At 43.2% G+C, this 19,466-nt stretch overlaps 1 protein-coding gene across 6 annotated transcripts in view; it reads right to left on the bottom strand.

Moving 5' to 3' along the window:
• Positions 1-19,466, bottom strand: part of CCDC149 (coiled-coil domain containing 149) — a 100,338-nt gene that overhangs the window by 51,420 nt on the left and 29,452 nt on the right. For all 6 annotated transcript variants that reach the window (XM_023638284.2, XM_070262533.1, XM_023638282.2 and 3 more), the window contains exons 2-3: positions 15,269-15,430; positions 13,667-13,705 (exon numbers count right to left, since the gene is read on the bottom strand). In XM_023638284.2, the coding sequence (XP_023494052.1) occupies positions 13,667-13,705; positions 15,269-15,430 (201 nt within the window). The remainder of the gene's footprint in view (positions 1-13,666; positions 13,706-15,268; positions 15,431-19,466) is intronic.

Genomic DNA, 19,466 nt, shown 5'->3' with positions numbered 1-19,466 from the left:
CTTAAGTATTGTACTCTTACCTAACCTTAGCACAAAGACTGTGAGCTATCGAAAGGCAGAGGTCTCTTTCCTACTTCCTCAGCATCCACATACATTGCTCCAGGAAGTGCTTGTGTTCCAGCAAATGTTTTAAAGACTCATGATGAATAAATGGATGAAGGAAGGAGGGAAGCAAGCAAGCAAGCAATCGGAATATGACTCCTGGGAAGGAATCATTAAGAAATAATCATACAAGGGATTTTAAAGATTATCTTGTAGATTACCTTCATGGCATAGCTGAAGAAACCCAAATCCAGTGACATTAGGAGACTAGAGTTAACTGTAGTGGCTAAATCTCCAAAGACTTCAACCTAATACTTTTGGGAATACTCAATTATGTTAGGTACGAAAGAGGGAATAAAGGTGAAAGAACGGAAAGATTAAACCTTGGCTCATCCTGGACTCCTCACTTTATCTCATCTCCCATATCCCATCCATGGGGATATCAGTTGTCTCTACCCTCGAGGTATCCTGCACCCCATTCAGCTTCCGCCAAGCTCACATCCTTGCTGTCCCCCATTCGTACCAGGCATGATCCCATCTCAATGCTGCTGTACTGTTCTCTCTGACTGGAATGCTCTCCTTCAAGAATACCTGTTGGCTCACTCCTCACCTTTTTCAGGCCTTTGTTCAAAGCTCACCACTTTAATGGGGCCCCCCTGGACCACTCAGTCTAATACTGCAACCTGCCCACCTCCCCTGTGAATGCCCAAGCCCATTCCCCCTACACTACTTTTTCTTTTATTTCCATAGCACTTGCCATCTTCTAACATACCTATGAAGTAAACATAATTTACTGTGTGGCTTACTGCTTACTTTTGTGTCCTCTCCTACTAAAATAGAAGCTCCATGAAGGGCAAGGAATTTTGTTCTCTCTACTGATCTAACCCAAGCATCTGGTAGATGCTCCAGGAATATTTTTTAAATGAGAGACAATATGCTGAGTCTGGAGGTTGTGGTCTCAGCCTAGGGAGGGATCTGGAATAATAACAATATGTCCCAACACTGAAACCAGCGCCAGGCATGGAGTCTTGCATGGAAACCCCGCTCATCCCCACTGACTGGATTTAATCAAGCCCTGATTTGTACTCACTTCTTGGAACATCACTCAATAATAATGTGATCTAATTTTGAACCCAATTATTTGCAAGTCTCATATCGTTTAATAGCTGCATTCCAATTTTCCCAGATTTTTGTTCTCATTAGAGAAAAATATGGTAAAGGATGAGAAAAATTAATTCTCATTTTACAGGTAGGAAAGGAAAGAAACAAGAGACACTGTGCCAACCAACTATTTCTGGAAATTTCTCTTGATGGAATCCAATAGACTAAGTTGGATCCCAGTTCTGCCACTTACAGGGTTGAGTGACCTTTGGTGAGTTTCTTAACCTCTTGAGTCTCCCCATCTGTAAAATGGAGCTAATCACTCATCCTTCACGTGGTGATTTGATACTTAAATTGAATAAGGAACATAGGACACCCACCACGGTGCTTGGCATACAGTAAGTACACAGTAGGTGCTGGTTAAAGGCTGGTTACCTCCCCTTGACTGTGCCCTTCCAATGGCTGCAAATCCATCACTCAGTGGACCGTTGTGCGGATGTGGCTGAATGCCACCTTGAACACGATCGGCTCCTTTGTGACCCTGCCCTTCATCATTCCTCATACAGCCATTGATGTATACAACACATTTGTTGGGCACCTGCCACATGTTTTAGACTCTGAGACACAGCAGTACACACAAAACCCCCTTCCCTTGTAAACTTACATTTTAACAGATGCTATTACATAGATTACATTATATTACAATAAAATAAATAATGCCCCAGTGCTTGGAGAAAAATAAAGCCAGCAAAGGGCACTGAGTATGAGGGGGGAAAGGCTCACAGAGGGCTCAATGAGAAGGCCACATTTAAACCAAGACTTGAAAGAGGAGAGAGCGTGAGTGGGAGCCTTGTAGATATCCCAGGGAAAGTTCCAGGTTGGAGAAAAGGCAACCAGCTTCCCTGCCTCCCTCTCCCCCATCCCAACCAAGACTTCCATTCGGGAAAGCAGTTCAAGGCCACAAGAGCAGGGAGACCCCAGAGACTGCAGTGAAGTGGAGATGACTCAATTCTTGATGTTCTTTTCCTGGTTCCTCTGATCGGTCCCACGGCTCTCCTTCCTTAGGGATCACAGGTAGGCAGCCTCTGCTTTTCCTCCTCAGAACTCTAGAACATGTCCCAGACATTAGCTCAGCAAGCAGAATCCCTCTCCAGCAGATGCAGGGACAGGCCCTCAGGCCAGAGTGACTGGCCTAGCGGAGGGGCCGGAGGAGCAGCCCAGCGAAGGCCTGAAGGTGGCCTCAAGGGAGCCAGCCTCCCTGCACATGGTCAGGCCTCCAGCACCCCATCTGCAGGAGACACAGCAAAATTCACCTTCACAGGAGCCTGCCTTCTCCCAAGTGGCAGAAGAGAGGCTGGGAAAGAAATGCTTGTAAGGTGAAAACTTAACGAAAGACCAAAAAAAAAATCTGCAACATCCCTAACTTTCCCTTTTTGAATCAATATGGCTTGAGTCCCTCAGATGGGTGGGATGACCCTGACATTCGCTCACCAAGGTAACCACAGTAGCGGGACCAGTACAACTCCACCTACCAGTGGTGAAAGGCCCGTTGTCTACCTCCATCCATCATAGGCCCGCACTTTTTGCAAAATACAATAAAAATAAAGTACTAGGAGAATAAATTTAAGAAGACATCAAGATAAAACCCCAAGTGTTGTTAGATTCAACAGATATAAAATCATGCTGTCAGATTGCTATAAAAGTTCCTGAACACCTACTCTCAATTTGTGCACTTATCTTGTCATGGACCAGAAACAGCAGCCTGCACCCTGCAGCTCGGCACTGGGCACTGGTCCTTGGGCCTCCCTTTGAATAACACTGAGCTCAATGATGCTTCCACGTATTTGGACATTAGAACAGGGCAGGCACCCAGTATATACATCAAAGGTGCCCGTGATACAGGGAGCAGAGGACCGCGAGCTTTAGGAAACAGCAATTTAGAGACCCAGTGATGTGAGTGCCAAACATCATTCCCTCTGCAGCCTGGCTGGAAAGAAATCTACCCAAATAGTCAGGCATTTCTACAGTAGCTGCAAAACCACAGTTAATTAGAATCATATTACCTCCAAGCGAATTCACAGTAAATCTACTCCAGCTTTAAAATTGACCCCTGGAGTAGGGTGAGGTGGGGGAGGCCCCCTTTAAAGCAGGTGACTGTAATTTTCTTTTACATTGCACAGGCTGGATTACCTGTCAACACACAATTCTTCTCTCTTCAGTCCTTCCACCTCCTCAACTCCAAAACAATAACTTGGAAAACTAGAAAATGACAATTCTGATATGGTGCCTAATTCTTTGACATACACCTTAAAGAACCAAAAAAAAGAGAGAGAGAGAAAGAAAGAAAGAAAAGTAGTACATTTCAAAGCACTCAAAATAGAGGAGAAAAGTTCACACAATTCTTTTGACCAAAAATAACACCCATGACTCACACACATTCACTCTAACAATCCATCAAGCTAACACACGGCGCCTGCTTATAATTTATCAGCTATGCAGAGCGTTTTGTCTCTGTGTTATTGAGAAGGACTCTGTGACCATCAGTTTAGAGAAGCGGCACCATGTAAAGAAAATGTCAGGGAAAAAGTGGGAGACAGTCTTAACACTGGGAAGGATTTCACAGGGAACAAAACCGAGAGATTATTTCCTCTAAGTCTCTGGGGCAGTGGGTAGCATAAATAGCAAAACATGAAAAGGTTTAAAAAGAAGCCTTTTTAAATATTCAGATCTAGCCAGGGCCGACGTGAAAGGCTGACATTTTAGCTCTGATAATAGGGGAATGCTGAAGACAGTGGAATATATTGTAGAATCCGCATATTTAAGTCACGCTAGCTAGGAGAAGTTTGTCTGTTAAAATTGTGATGGGGAAGGGAGAGAAGAGAGATTTGATGAAACTATAGCCAGGAGAACTGAGGCCAAAAGGACATTACAGCTCTCCACGGCGACACACCTTCCTTTGTCAAGGAAAAACTCAACCCCCAATCACACTGATGCAGAAGCGCCCCGCCAAGGCCGTCCTGGTGTGGGAGCTGTGACGCTCCTGCACGTTCTCTCTGCACAGAGATGAAGACCACAAATCCTGACAGTCGTCGTGAAGGCAGAGATCTGGGAATCGAGAGAGCAGTGTGGATCTCACCCCATCCTCCCCGCCTTTTTGCAGAAATCCTCACTGAGGCAGGTCAGCCACGTGAGCCGGGGAGCTGTTCTTCTACAAGCCCGGCTGCATCCTAGACTCTAGCTCTCGCCTCTACCGCTGGGTATCAATTCCCACAGAATACGTCAGAACAGTTTACACAAGAGGTGTGATACAGTTTTAAAACTTATAAGAAGTGATGGGAAGTTTTAAAAAAACGATCTATCACATTTGGCAATGACAAGGATTGGTAAGGACTCCTGTTTTCAATGACCAAGTAATCAACACTGGTTCACGAGGAAGGGATTTTAGGAAACCAGTCATCACAAACAGCCCTAAATCTTTCAGATGGAGAGAAAAGGACCCACTACACACCATTTCTCTCTGACATAAGAAGTGACAAGATGGATACGAGGGGATCAGAATATGCCACTCCAAAATATGCTACTTTGCATGAGGATTATTTTGAGCTGAAGGCAACTGAGAATCAATACATACAGAGTTCTTTTCTCTCCTCTTTTAGGGCTAAAAGCAGGGCATAAATTTCCCTTTGTGAGGGCGTCCCATTCTCTCCCATCTCAGGAAGAGGAGAGCAACTCTCATCACTGGAGACGGAGAGCTGGCACTGCAATGAGTCTGCATAAACAGACCTTACTAAAATAACCCTTCTCTTCCGTTAGTTTCCCCATCTATTTCCTAGTCACCTTCCCATAATTTATCATCCCTTGAAGCCAAAATCCACTTTCTTTTGTTAAATGCTATATAAGACCCTAAGTCTAACCACTTAGACTTTCACCTCTTTTCTGTGAACTCCCACACACGTAAAATAGTCATAAAATTGTATGCTTTTCTCCTGTTAATCTATCTTTCATCAGTTAAATTCGTAGGCCCCCATTCCAACAACATAAGGGGCAGAGGAAAAGTTTTCCTCACCGACAGATAAAAGCATAATGAAAGAAATTGATGAAAAGTTTAGGATTACCCTTCCAACCTTGCACTAGCCCAGACCCTGGGAAGAGCAGTAAAAGGATCAGGCCACATGTATTTCACCTGGGTCCTTAAATAATGCAGACCAGTGATCAGGAGGGGAAGGGAGTGTAGGGGAGTGGTCTTGGCCACGCCAAGATATGTCTCTTTGGCTTGAGGATTATTTGAGGCTGGTTACTTTGCAGACAGGAAAGCAACTGAAAAGTAGAATTTACTTACCCTCTGTTAAGAGACATTTACATTGTAAAGGAACTCTCCATCTGTAAAGATATCTCCCTCTGTACCAGGAAGAATTGAGGCAGATGACCTTATCTCTAGAAACTCTTAATCAATGCCAAAGGCAAGGACTTAAATCTGCATTTTGTTTACTGTACTTGTGTGGTAATCTCCCATGATGACTCCCCCTCCACCCCCAACATCCTCCTTTGTCTTTAGATATTTAAGTGGTAGTTTTGGCCATTTTGGCAAGTTGCTCAGCTTGCCTGACCTCTCCCATGTATACCTGTTATAAAGCTTTGTTTAATTTTCTCCTGCTATTCTGTCTCATGTGAATTTAATTCATTCTCCGGCCAGACGAACCCACTTTGGATAGAGGAAATGTCTTCCTCTCCTACAGGAATAACGTTCCAGGAACAATCGCTCGAGTCATCCTGAATCTTTGTAATTTGTTAGATATACATAATTTCAGTAACTTAGCCGTGGAAAAGTTACTCTACATCACAATGTAAAAATGACGTATACCAAAAAATTCTGTAACATACTTCTCAATTTGCTGATATGTCAAAACTGGAATTCAAAAATGGGAGGGGAAAAAACAAATAAGAGAGAGACAAGAGACAGGTAAAACCTTGATCTCGGCATTTCCTCAGAAGAGTAAGGAACGAAAAAGAATGTGAGAGAAAAAGAGACACAGACAAGATTTAGAAAATGCTGCTCAACCACATGGTGTTGAAAAGTCTGATACTGTGGACCCCTTAAACCCACACCTTCAATAGGGGAAAGCACTAGATTATGCAAGAATATCTTTAAAAAAAGACACAAAAAATGTTTGATGAAACATCAAGTGTACTTGAGCTTGTGATCAATAGCAAATTTAATTGTAATTTCTACTCTGCTGCTTTGGTCCATGGCGACTCCTGTGTTAACAGTAATAGAGTGAAACTTGCTTTGCTGAGCAAGGGCCCCCCCCCACCCCCCCATTCATAGCAACTGCCAAAGTGATGACCTCTGCTACAGTGACAGCTTTCTTATTTACAAAAAACAACCATACGCATTTTTCTTTTCGGCTGTGCAAGGAGCCCTCAGCAGTCTACTCCCACCTCATAATCTCAAAACACACACTTGCAAATGAATGCATTTCCAGGCCCACAGGCAAACACTATTCAATAGGTTTGGGAGGTTGCTATTTAAATAAATGTTTGCTTAATCTTGGCCATTATGATTCTGCTTCTGCCACTTAGTGGTTCCCTTAACAGCTCCCAAGTTCTTCAGATTCATTGAGCCTAAATTTTCTCTTCTATAACTTGGTGGGGGGGGGGGGGGGGTGCCCTCACCTTTACAAAATCATTGCCAGGATTCGAAGGGCTTATAGCAAGACGCATTAGTGCTCAGAATGAAGTTACTGTTACCATTTGGGAGGGCTCCCACAGGCTGGACCCTGGATTTCTTCCCAGTCTCCCTGGTGTAACAGTAACGTTGTACTGTTCAAAGTGTTATAAAAAGAAACATCTCAAAGCACTCCAGGTCTTTGAAGGGAAGTTTTAGGTTCTGAGCATCAAACCAGGACAAAGTGTATACAAAGTTGCTCTGATTTGCAGTCACGGGGGACTAAAATAAGATTGACCAAGAAGACTTTCCTACTGAGGCTAAAGGCTCCCCTGCCATCCCATAAAGGGCTGCTCTACGCTCTGATTTCTCCAGGGTTGTCATCCTGGCGCATGTCACCATCTAAATAAGCCATCACTTTTTAAGAGAAGAAAGCAAAGGCTCCCTCCTAAAACAGGAGGAATACCTCCCGTGGTATCTCCGCCAGTAATCCAAACAGGAAAAGACAAAGATGTGTTTGTTTATCCAAGGAGGAGTTTGCATGGGAAAATGTGCAGCCGTGACCCAAAGAATCCCCTCTTAGAAGAAGATTAACCCAAGGCAATTTAAATTCTCCTTTCGAGGGACTGCTTGTTTAGCAAAAGAAAAATATTTAAAGGGTACCCGTTTGTGATCTTTTGGTGATCTCTCATGGCAGCGGAAAGAGGTGTTGTGTGTACAGTTCTGCCTGGAGTATCAAGAAGAAATTTTCATTTCAGTATCCCACGAGAAGCTATTAGTGCCATCACTGTTGTCGTGATTTCTTCACAGCTTCTTTAACAGATGATTTGCCATTGGAAATTGAGTTGTTTTTAAAAGGATTCTAAGTTCTAAAAGAAAGCCTCGACAACTATATTTCTAGAACTACAAACATGAAAGTTCTGGTCTGTCCCCCGAGGAGGAGACCAAAAAAAAAAAAAAAACATGAAAATATTATGGCCAGATATTGGTTGCCACAGGAGAGAACACTGGCTTAAAAGGTAAAAATTCCTAGCTCAGGTCTGGTTCTCCACCACTCCTAAGCAGAGGGCTTCAAATAAAGCACTTAATCTGTGGACTTCTATAATGGGTTGCATGAAATGTTGACTATGCTTCCTCCCTGCTCAGTTGGTCTAAGAGTTGAACATAGAACAAAAATCCCAAACTAGAAGGTCAAACTACAAGTTGGCACACCTGGATTTTAGTCCTGTTCTATGAACCTGCTGTGTGACCTTGGACAAGTCACAGGAGAAATAAAAAACAGCCAAGATCCACTGAGTACTCACCAAGTACAAGGCAACCAGCATTAGAAGCATCATCACACCAATTCCTCATAAGAACTTTACGAATATGTCTCATTATTATGTTCATTCTGGAGAGAAGGTACTTAAGTCTCAGAAAGGTGACATAGCTTGCCAAAGATCACCTAGCCAGCAAGTGGAAAGGCTGAATTTGAATCCACACAATTTGATGCCAGAACCCAAGCTCTTATCATTGACTGCTACCCACGACGCTGCCTTGTGAATTTATGGAAGACCTAACTTGCCAGTGTGACCTCAGATGATAGCTGGGAGATTATATACATACACATGCATATACACGTGTGCATACATGGTCTCCGAAAACCACAACAAAGACTGAGGATGTACTACCATTTCTACCTGTATTTGAGAAGAACCCTCAATAGATTTATAGTCAGCTCGAGCTGCTGTAACAAAATACCATAGACTGGGTGACTTATCAAGGACAGAAATTTATTTCTCACAGGTCTAGAGGCTGAAAATCCAAGAGCAGGGTGCCAGCAAGGTCAGGTGCTGGTGAGGGCCCTGTTCCAGAACTACAGGTTGCAGACTTCTTGTTGTATCCTCAAATGGCAGAGCAGAGAAAAAGAGCAGAGCAGAGAAGGCAAGCTCTCTCAGTACTCTTATAAGGGCACTAATCCCCTTCATGAGAACTCCACCTTCATGACCTCATCTAACCCTAACTACCTCCCAGAGGCCTCATCTCCTAATGCCATCATATTGGGCAGGAGAGTTTCAATAGGAATTTTGGGGGGACACAAACATTCAGTCCATAACAGAGTGATCATAGCAATCTCTCCTGAGTCAAAAAATGAACAGGGGAAGAGTCCAGTAAGGAGAGACCATAGAAATTCTTCCTTCTAAGTAAAGAAATGGAAGCCACACCTTCAAGGCTCATGGGCAACAAGATGCTCCATGTGGCATCTCCTTTTCCAATATGTGGATCTCTTGACCTCCTTGTCCCATCTGTTAACCAGGCAGCTGGGTCTTGTTCCAGTGCCTTCTGTTTACGCAGGTTCATTTGCTTTGCAGCTGGAGGGGTAAACACTTCACCCACTGTTTGCCTTTGGGATCAACATGCAATATAATATAGGCAGCACTAGGTCAGGGTACACACTTCTACCCCCTTCCTGCTGATGAAAAAGTTTAGAAAGTAATTGTGCCTCTCTTCCCATACTGCCACACATATGCCAAAGCTGTCTGCTTCTGGCTAAATGGAAAGTTTCATTATAACCAGGGCCTAAAAATTTAATGGTACATTTTCCTCCCCACACTGAGCTAATGAAGAGGGCATCTTCACACTCTCTACCCAGAAACCAACCATGTGCTTAAATAAACTAACTAACCAAGTAAAGGTAAATAAAATTTAAAAGTATATACTTTAAATGGGTAAGATTCTTCATTTTTCCAAGTACTGGAACTATTTTTTCCCACTATTTATCAAGACATTTCTTCCATTACTAAGCCAGAATTCTCTCCCTTGCTTTGGGCTATTGCTTTCTCCCCATAGCACTGATCACCATTTAACATCCTATAGATTTTTATTTATTTATTTTTTAAAGATTGGCACCTGAGCTAATAACTGTTGCCAATCTTTTTTTCCTGCTTTTTCTCCCCAAATCCCCCCAGTACCTAGTTGTATATTTTAGTTGTGGGTCCTTCTAGTTGTGGCATGTGGGACGCTGCTTCAGCGTGGCCTGACCAGCGGTGCCATGTCCGCGCCCAGGATCCAAACTGGCAAAACCCTGGGCCTCCGAAGTGGAGCGCCCGAACTTAACCATTCGGCCATGGGGCCTACCCCCTATAGATTTTAATTATTTTGTTCATCATCTGCTCATAGCATCTCTACAAAAATTAAACTGACTATATTGTTTATCATCCAAACCAAGACACCTTGGAGAGTGAGAGGGAGCACTAACACAAATTACGCCAGGAGACGAATGTCACTGGAGACCGTTCTGGGAAACCGAAGGTATGGTCACCCTAACTACAACGCAGGTTCCATAAGCTCCGGAACTTGGGTCTGACTTTTTCCACCCCTGCGTCCCTACTGTCTAAATTGGCACAGGACGCCCATAAGGTGCTCAATAAATACCTACTGAGTCACAGTGGTTCCGAGCATGAGCTCTGAGTGCACCTTAGGGGTTCAAACTCTGGCTCCATCACTGATTAGTCAGGTTACTTCTCATGGGTGATCTCCTTGACTACCACAGGCCTCAATTTCCTCATTTGTCCAATGGCAATAATACTAAGAGCACCTACCTCACATGTTGTGTGAGAACTAAATGAGATCATCCACTGTGCAACCCTGGGCACAGGGTTCAGCGCACTGCAGGAGTGAGCATTCAAAAACATTGGCTACGATCATTAGTATCTGTCCTCCTAAGACTGTCTTGAGAAGGCGTGTAGAGTCGATGGTTATGACCCTGTCTACTCAGCACCCCTTCAACATGACAATAATAGAAGCTGCCTTGGATCTATAGGATGCCTGGCCGTGCCTGTCTGCCCCTGAAATGGGCCCCTGGCCTGAGCCTGGCTTAGGGGCACTCTCCCCTGGGACTTGGGGAGCAGCTTTTTCTAGTGATCAAAGATGCAGGGTCTATAGCCCTCATGTGATCAGCAGCCACGTTTCCTATTCTACAGAGAAAAGAAGTCCACAAAAAGAGATTATGACTGACACAGAGAGACCTGAGGGCAGAGGAGGGACCTGGGGGGCACCTGAAGCCCGGTGGTAGCTGTTCCTGAGGCCCTGCTGTATTTCTGCCTCCCATGGTGGCTGCTCAACCAACCCTTCTGAGGTCCTATGAGCCAGGAACCTCCTCTTTGGCCCAAGCTGCCAAGTGTAACCAAAAGAGTCCTGACAAGGGCAGTGGTGGACAGAATCAACACACTAATGTATAATTGATTTTTTAAAGGGGGATGATGATGAGGAAGAGAGGATGATAAATATTCAGTGATGCTCACCCTGTGTCAGGCTCTGGGCTGAGGACTTAACATGCATTATCTCATTTGTTCCTTACAGCCATATCACACAGTGGGCACCATATTTATTCCCATTTTATGGATGAGAAAGCTGAAACTCAGACCCCAAAGGAACCTACCCAAGGCTATACGATTACTTTACTGGCTCCCTAACAGCCCACTATTGCAGGTGATTAATCTAAGCCAGGACTCTCCTAGTGAATGTTAGTAGACCAGGAATGGGAGCATGTCCTACGCTGGCCCAACCACATTGGAGGGAAGGACTTACATTCCATGGCTGGATTTTCTGCCTCTCCTGCTTAGGGGAACCAGTCTTAGAAGGAAGCTGATGCTAAGAGGAAGCTGATGTTAAAACTGGCACAAGGGTAGAGTGGTCAGATAAAACACAGGATGCCCTGTTCAATTTGAATTTCATATAAACAATGAGTAATGTTTTAGTATAAGCATGTCCCAAATATTGCATGGGATACACTTTTATACTAAAAAAAAGCATTCATTGTCTATCTGAAATTCAGATTACCTGAGTGCCCCATATTTTTATTTGCTAAGTGTGGCACAGTGGAAAGAACAAATATATGACAGAACAGCACCTGAAGCCCGCACTACCTCTAAACCTCTGGTTATGTAAGGTCATTGATGCCTTTATTGTTTAAGCAGTTTAGAATTTCTGTCCCTTGCACCCCAATGCACCCTATCTTATGCAGCAAGTCAGTGGTTCCAACCCAGGCAAGAAGGCCACAGAGTCCAAGTTCACACCACCATATCAAATCCTAAAGAGACAGAAACTGAACGCCATATTAAAAGCTACAAAGCCGGAGCTTAGAACACTGAACTTGTTTTTTTAGAGCTGTAAGAAAGCAGCTTGTCAGACTTACTGGAATTCATCAGATTCTCCTCAGTCGATGTAAATCTTTTATTATAAAGTCATGGAATGTGAATTCACTTAAACTGTAAAACTCCTTCATGAATACTAACAAACTCTAAAATTGCAGCAAAGATGACTGCTCATAGCCACCAAAACACAAAAACAAAAACACTGAGCAATTCCAGATTAAGGATCCCAATTTTTAAACATTTATGATAAAATTCCATGTAATTTTGTTTAGGAAAAAACATCAATTAGCTCCATAGAAAATTTTGATTTTCTATCAAACCTGGAGCATTATAAAATAATCAAATAACATAGGAAGGGAGTACGGAGTGAGCAGAATTGAATGACTGAATAGATAACCACAGGACTGAATTGCTATTTAAGAGTAAATATCTTCTGTGTGTGTGTGTGTGCGTGTGTGTGTGTGCATGTGTGTGTATGTGTGTCTTGGGTATACTGTTTACTCAGCATCATAAATCACAAGGTAATGAACCCAAGAAATTTACATGCAGTGCCAGGTATATGATCAATAAACAAAAACAGGGTGCTGAGTTAACCTTTACAGCTCTGAAGAGGCCAAACAATATCTGTGTACCTATGTGCTCATTGCATCTCCCAGTTTTGAAGCCCTGCTCTGGTGCAGAGGCTTTCCCATAACCTGGAACACACAGCATTAACATCACCATCATCTGGGCTCCCTTCAAGCCCATGAAGGGCTATAATCAGGGCATGTCAGTACACAGAACAATTGTGAAGTCAAGGAAAGTTCTAACAAAGATATCTTTGGAAAAAGCAATATATATGTGTATGTATGTATGCAACTGGATTAAAAGAAATTTGATGTGCAATATTCCTGGACATAACGTTATGAAAATGTTCTGTCCCCAAATTAATCTATAAATTTAACAAAACTCCAATCAAAATACCACTAGGTATGGGGTTTTTATTTTTGGTGGGGTCAGAGGAGTACTTGATAAAATGTAAGTTTTATCTTAAAAAAGTAACAAATAAGAAACATCTGAAAAGGAAGAGCAAAGGGAAGGAGAGTGGCCCAAATAGATATCAAAAGTATTATACCACAAAAACAGAACAACATGGTACAGCCACAGGACTGTGCAGGAAGCTCAATGCAACAGAACAGGAAGTTCAGAAACAGACCCAACGTATATATATAAGGATTTGTTCATTGATAAAAGTGGGCATCTAAAATCTCTGCAGAAAAAAATGGGTCAGTGATAAACAACGTTGGCTACCATTTAGGAGATAAGAAAATAAATGGATTGTGAGTTTTACTGGTAGGATGGCTTTGAAAAGTCTAACGTGGCAGAAGGTAAATGGCAGAACAGTATCCACCTCAGAAGAGTAAAATATAAAGTAACAGTAACAGTAAAGTGTAACAGCTGTGAGACCTCAACTCATGGGTTCCAACAAGATTCCCAACAAGAAAGGGAATGCAGTCAACTGGGTCCTCTCCCTCCCTGTAAGACTTCACCGGGTTTCCTTCACCACAACCCTAACACCTCTCCGTAGTCAGTATTTCTCTACCACCCACTACGCCCCGGAATACACAAGGATTCTGGGAAATTCAAAGATTTTTCTGCACATTTGGGATTCCCTGCTCCCCTCAACTGTATGGCATCAATACGTACAGTCTGAGAGTTATCAAAGATCAGGAATAAGTCTTACCTGTTTCCTCTTTTCAGGGGGAATTGATGGATCTCCATCCTACAAAGAAACAAATAGTACATTTTATTAAAAAAAAAAAAAGATGTGCTTAGATTCAAGGAATTGAACCAAACTATGAACTAAATTCAGACCCTCCCCACTCCCAGCCCTGCAACTAGTACTGTGATGAACCAAGCTCAAAGGTACCTAAAATATTAACTATAAACTGAACCAGAGTTATTTTGGGAAAACCTCTAGGGAATTAGTTGCAATTAGGACCAAATCTATATATTTTCTAAAACTATGTGAACCTAAATAAATAAACTGGATTTACTAAAATTATTTTTGAGCAGAATCTAAACTGAAATACTATTTCATTTGGTTTGAGCTGAGTTCCTCTTTTATACATAGTTAGATCCAAAGAAATAGTAATGGACACACACACAGACACAGCTTGAGTCTTTTCTATGGGAAAAATAATTTTGGGGGGTAGGGATAGGATCTGCTCAAAATAAAAGAAAATTAACTGAGAATTTCCAGTCCCATCAGACCTTTTGGTTTAAAAGTTCAATTCCTCTCCCTTGGGTGCCATCTGGGAATACAAGTTGCTAAGGTGAATGAGTAAATGCTCAAACACTCCTCTAGCTGAGTGTCCACATATAGGTCAACGTTATTTTAACCTGAGGAATCTTTCTACTCTATTTCTGTTCCAGGACAGTTCAATGATCCCGGCACAGATGGTTAAATGTTAGCAATAGTGTCAGCACTTAAAAAAGAGATTGCCTCAGTGAGAAAAAAGAAGCAAGGATGCAAAATAGCAGTACGCAGTTGGTATCCTCCATTTCAGTATAATTTGCATCCTTAAAAATCTTACCATATGAAAACCTAGAGAAAATCTAAATGCCCAGGATAAGGAAAAGTTAAAAAAAATATGGAAATATTATTATGCAACTATTTTTAAAAACGAATTAAATTTGTACGTATGGCCTAGAGAGATGTCCAAAATAAAGTGCTGAGAGAAAAGAGTAACTTTCAGAACAACATTTATACAATGCTATGCAACAGAACTCTGCAGTGATGGAAATGTCCCATAGCTAACCGTTCACACAGCAGCCACCACGGAAAGGTTCTCTCTCAAGGAAATCCAATACAGTAGCCGCCAGCCACCTAGGGCGATGGAGCCCATGAAATGTGCTAAGTGAGGATGAAGGACTGAGTTTTCAATTCCATTTAATTCTAATTAATTTAAAATGAAATCTAAATAAACACATGTAGTTAGTGGCTTCTGTATCAGACAGGGCAGATTTATAACACGAATCTTCTTTAAAAAACTCCATCTAAAAAGGTTAGCAAGTAAAGAGGCACACAGGAACAGGGACGTACATGTGTCTGTTTCACAGATGCCGGAGCAAGCAGCCTGGGAGCACATACCTATCAACTAGCGAGTGGGACTGGCTTATGGAGGAAACAGGAGTGACAACTTTCACTTCTTAATTTTTCCACTTTGGAACTGTTTGAATTCAACCGTTTTTTTTTTTTTTTTTTTTGCAGAAACAGCATGTAAAAATCCCCTGTTGCTATCTTAATGAGGGAATGAGAATGTCACCGTGACAGAACACGTACGATCAGCTCTCGGTGTTTCTTCTTTAGGGACTGGTGGCGCTCTCGGAGCTGGTTGGCCATGAGCTTGTACTGGTCCCTCTCCTGCTGGCATGTGTCCAGCTCCTTGGACAGGATCAGTAGTGCTTCCTTCTTGCTCTCCAGCTTCCTTTTACACACCAGGTACTGCAAAGCCAACAGACCCAAGCGACTGGTCAGAAACGTCGACAGCCGTCCATCTGACATGCACTGCATTCACTGGTTTTGTTTTGCTCCCTTTTTTGTCTTTAGAGATCACACACCAGAGACATTCGTCAGTAAATGACATGTGCACGTAAAGGCTGCTCCGTTTCCTAACATACTCCCCTCGCGACAGAACCACAACCTTGGACCTTCACGAACTTTGGCAAACTGGGACAGATAAAATAATTTAATTGACCAATAAGCAAAAAATTTTTAACTTTTAAAAAATTACATAGATAAATAAATAGCTGGACCCTAATTTTGTTTTAAAAGGATTTCTATATCTAGATAACATTAGGTAAAATTTCATTAAAATTTTACAAAATGATATACACAGAAAGATACTTAACAAAAATTTTGTATACTACTAGCAATTATCTCTTGGCAGCAAAATTATTTGCATGTGTTCTTTGATTTTATTCTTTTTGCTTTTCTGTGTTTTCTAAATTTTCTAGAATAAACTCATATGGCTCCCATAATTTAAAAAATACAAAAAATGTTATTAAAAATAATTTAATTGAACCATAAATCACTGCAATAGATGGCACCTGCCCACACAACCCAGCAGACATTTTCTCACTTGAGTATTTTTGTTCACGAACTCGGCCAAGACACGCACATCTTGATTCCAATGCAGCCACTCACCACCCAGAGACCGATTTTGGTGAGCTATGTATCTTAGCCGCACTTTGAAATATCCCCAGACAGTTGGGTGTACCTAGCTGGAACGCTTCCTCAGAGTGACGGGATATCTTTGTCCCTCCTTCTCCTGACTCTCCTACCGTGAACCACCCTCACCTGATAATCACCCACCACATGGGCCAGCGTGAGCCCACCTGGGACCCTGCTTTCATTGGATATACTGCCCCGTCTGGTGTTATTCACATATGTGAAATGTGGCACTAAATAGCTTTTGAATTTGCCCCGTAAAAGACCAAATTCAGAGCATTCATGAAAGCAATTTATAGTTTCATTATACACTCTGACATGAGCACTTTGTCATTATGGACGCTCACACAAAGCAGAGAGAATCAGCACTCCCCTACCATTCGAGTCAATGCTCTTTTATGGACAAAAAGCATTACTCATATATAGTGCTGGCTTGGAACTGACTTTGTTAAGTTCAATTTCAAATAAATGAGAGGGGAAAAAGAGAGTTTTGTGCATTAGCACAATTTTTTTTTCCTTAGGAAAAAAAAGAAAGTAATTGCTTAGCTTCAAAAACAAAGGGGAAAGAAAAGCCATTCTGAGACGGATTTGAGTTCTAAGAGAGGACACTTCCACCTTGGACGAATCTTATTCCTGGCAGTAATGAGGTTGGAATCCTGCCTTAAAACCTCCTGGATTTTCAGACTTTGACATCGTCTTCGTGGAGGCAAAACCGTCCTGTTGCCACAGTGATTTCTCCAGAGTAAAATCCCCAACGAGTAAATATCAGAGCAAAGTGGCTCCAAACCCTCAACGGCAAGGTCCTAAGGGAGGTATTGAGATTTCACAGGAAAAAATACCATTTACACACAATTTAACACATCTGCCCCTGTGTCTTCAGCAACCTCGGGTGTTGGCGCTGTTAGTCTTGGTGGCAGAAGGATGGTCACCTTTGTCCCTTCAATTTATCAGATCCAAATCTGAGGCCCCAAAGATACTCAGTGTCTTCCGACATTGGGGAAGAAAATCCCGATCACGTGGAGACCGTGTAATGTGCAGGAGGCAAGATGAGAGGCAACATCCAGTCTCCTGAAGGAACAGGTGAGGGCCGACACGTATTGGCAAAGTGGAAACTCAAGCTCCTGACCTTGAAGTGCAAACCGTTAGAGTCTAAGAGAGAAGCCATTTCTCTCCCAAGGTGTGGTCCACCTGGGGCCCCGGAAGCTGTGAAGGGCAGTAAACGCCTCCCTTCCCTAGGGTCTGAGGCACCTGGCAGAAAGCAGGCACAGAGGCCTCTGCTGAGACCCCGTGACCTGGGATTTGAGGAGCAGAATCGCTGAAGTTCGGTTCCTCTTAGGTATGAAAACAGGACAATTATAATCACTCCACCAAAGGGTCAGAAAGCAAACACGTTCTGTACAGAAGAGGAAGCCATGCCAAGAAAAGGTGGTCTTTAGAAAGCCGCTGCTGGACTGTTCTTTCTTCTGCTTACTACGGTCTAGAATGGCGAATTTCAAAAATTTTGTTCTAAAAGTTTTTACTCAAATATTTTATGTCATTTATTCTTATCAGTAGGATAAACCTTAGGCTGAAGCCTCATTTCTAAAATGGCTCAAGGTGGCGCTGCCCTGGACGAAGGCAGGATGCCTCCCTCACAGTCTCCCCAGCCTGGTGAGGTGGCATCAACAAGGAACCTTAGAAAACACTGTTCTCCATCACCCTGACATGCTTGAGAAAATGCCGATTCCTGGGCCCCAGCCCAGATTCTCTGAATTGGAATCTCTGGTCATTGGCTCAGGAATCTGCATTGTTGGGACATGGAACAGGTGATTCTTACCCAATCTACACTTCGAAAACCCAGGCTCTGGAGGCCTCAAGCTTCACGGTGTCTAAAAAGTTAGAACCAGGGCCTGGCCCCATGCCCGAGTGTTAAGTTCATGTGCTCTGCTTTGGTGGCCCAGGGTTTCGCTGGTTTGGATCCTAGGCACAGACATGGCGCTGCTCATCAGGCCATGCTGAGGAGGCATCACACATGCCACAACTAGAAGGACCCACAGCTAAAAATATACAACTATGTACTGGGGGACTTTAGGGAGAAAAAAGAATAGTCTGGAGGAACTGACAGGCCAGAGGCAGCCCACAAGTTCAGAGGCAAGGCGTGGTCTCAGAGCCATTCTGAGGGTGTCTGTGCTCCCTTTTGTAGCACAGAGGGGTTCTAAGCAAGTACAAGCATGAACTATATTTTACTGCATCTGGCCAAAGATCCTATATGTGCAGAGTCTCATTAAAATATCAATAGGAACTCTGGAAGGTATGGGCGGGTTGGGGGTGGTATTGGGGAATGGCATGGAATTTTTCACTCTTATTCTAAAATGGTGATAGTTTAGTCCCTGTGATGGCAGTTGTTAAAATGTCCCATTTCCTAGCCCTCCAATTGGAAACAAACAACAAAAAAACTGGAAGGAAAGAAAAACGTCCTGAAGGTCCTCCTTTGTTGGCAGCTCTAAACAACCAGTGAATGCACGGATCCAGCCTCAGCTTCCAAAGGGACCGAAAATAGAACAGAAAGCCAGACAAGCCAAGTTACTGTGGTTGGGATGTTTTGGCTCCTAAAGGAGGATGAATAAGTACAGATGATGGAGGAGGTGGACCAGGAGGCCTCCGTCCAGACATAGGTCTGGCGATGGGCCGTGATCAGCTGGGACTCTGGGAGAGCTACAGAACACAAGGAACAAAAACAGACTGCCTGGGCCTCTGTTTCCTCACTTGGAAAATGAGGGGGGTTCCCAGGGTGCCCTCCAACTTGAGGAACCCACAATTTTAACACCGCCATCCAATATCACTGGGGGTAAAGGGTGCTGGGAAAACCCTGGGGGTGAGGGGCTCCGGTCCAGCAGGTATGACTCACTTTAAGCACCCAGAAATTACTTCCTCTGCCTTGTCCAAGTCAGAGCTGGCTCAGTGGTTCCCGGAGATCATCTGTGACAGTGGCAGTTCCAGAATATATAGCAGGAGCTTCAGGATTGCCACCTGGTTGGGAAGGGTGCTGGGGCTGAAGCTGTGCTTGCAAAAGCAATTTACAACAGAGTGAGAAAAGGCTAAAGGTCTGTGTGGTCGACAGTAGTGCCTGTCTCCAATATTTCCAATTCTCCTTTCCTTCCAGGCACTTGGCAGGACTGCCTTTTCCCATTGTTTTGGAGTCAGGCATAGCCATGTAACTTGTTTCATCCAATAAAATGGGACTGGAAGGGACATGAGTCACTTCCATGGTAGAAGCTCCTAAGAGTCAAGATAAGAATCGCCAAGCTTTCTCTTCTCCTGGCGGCAACAA

Source organism: Equus caballus, chromosome 3 (genome assembly GCF_041296265.1).
Source record: "Equus caballus isolate H_3958 breed thoroughbred chromosome 3, TB-T2T, whole genome shotgun sequence".
Classification (NCBI taxonomy): Eukaryota; Metazoa; Chordata; class Mammalia; order Perissodactyla; family Equidae; genus Equus; species Equus caballus.
The sequence above is the reverse complement of the archived record's forward strand: the minus strand, read 5'-3'. Positions and strand labels throughout refer to the sequence as shown.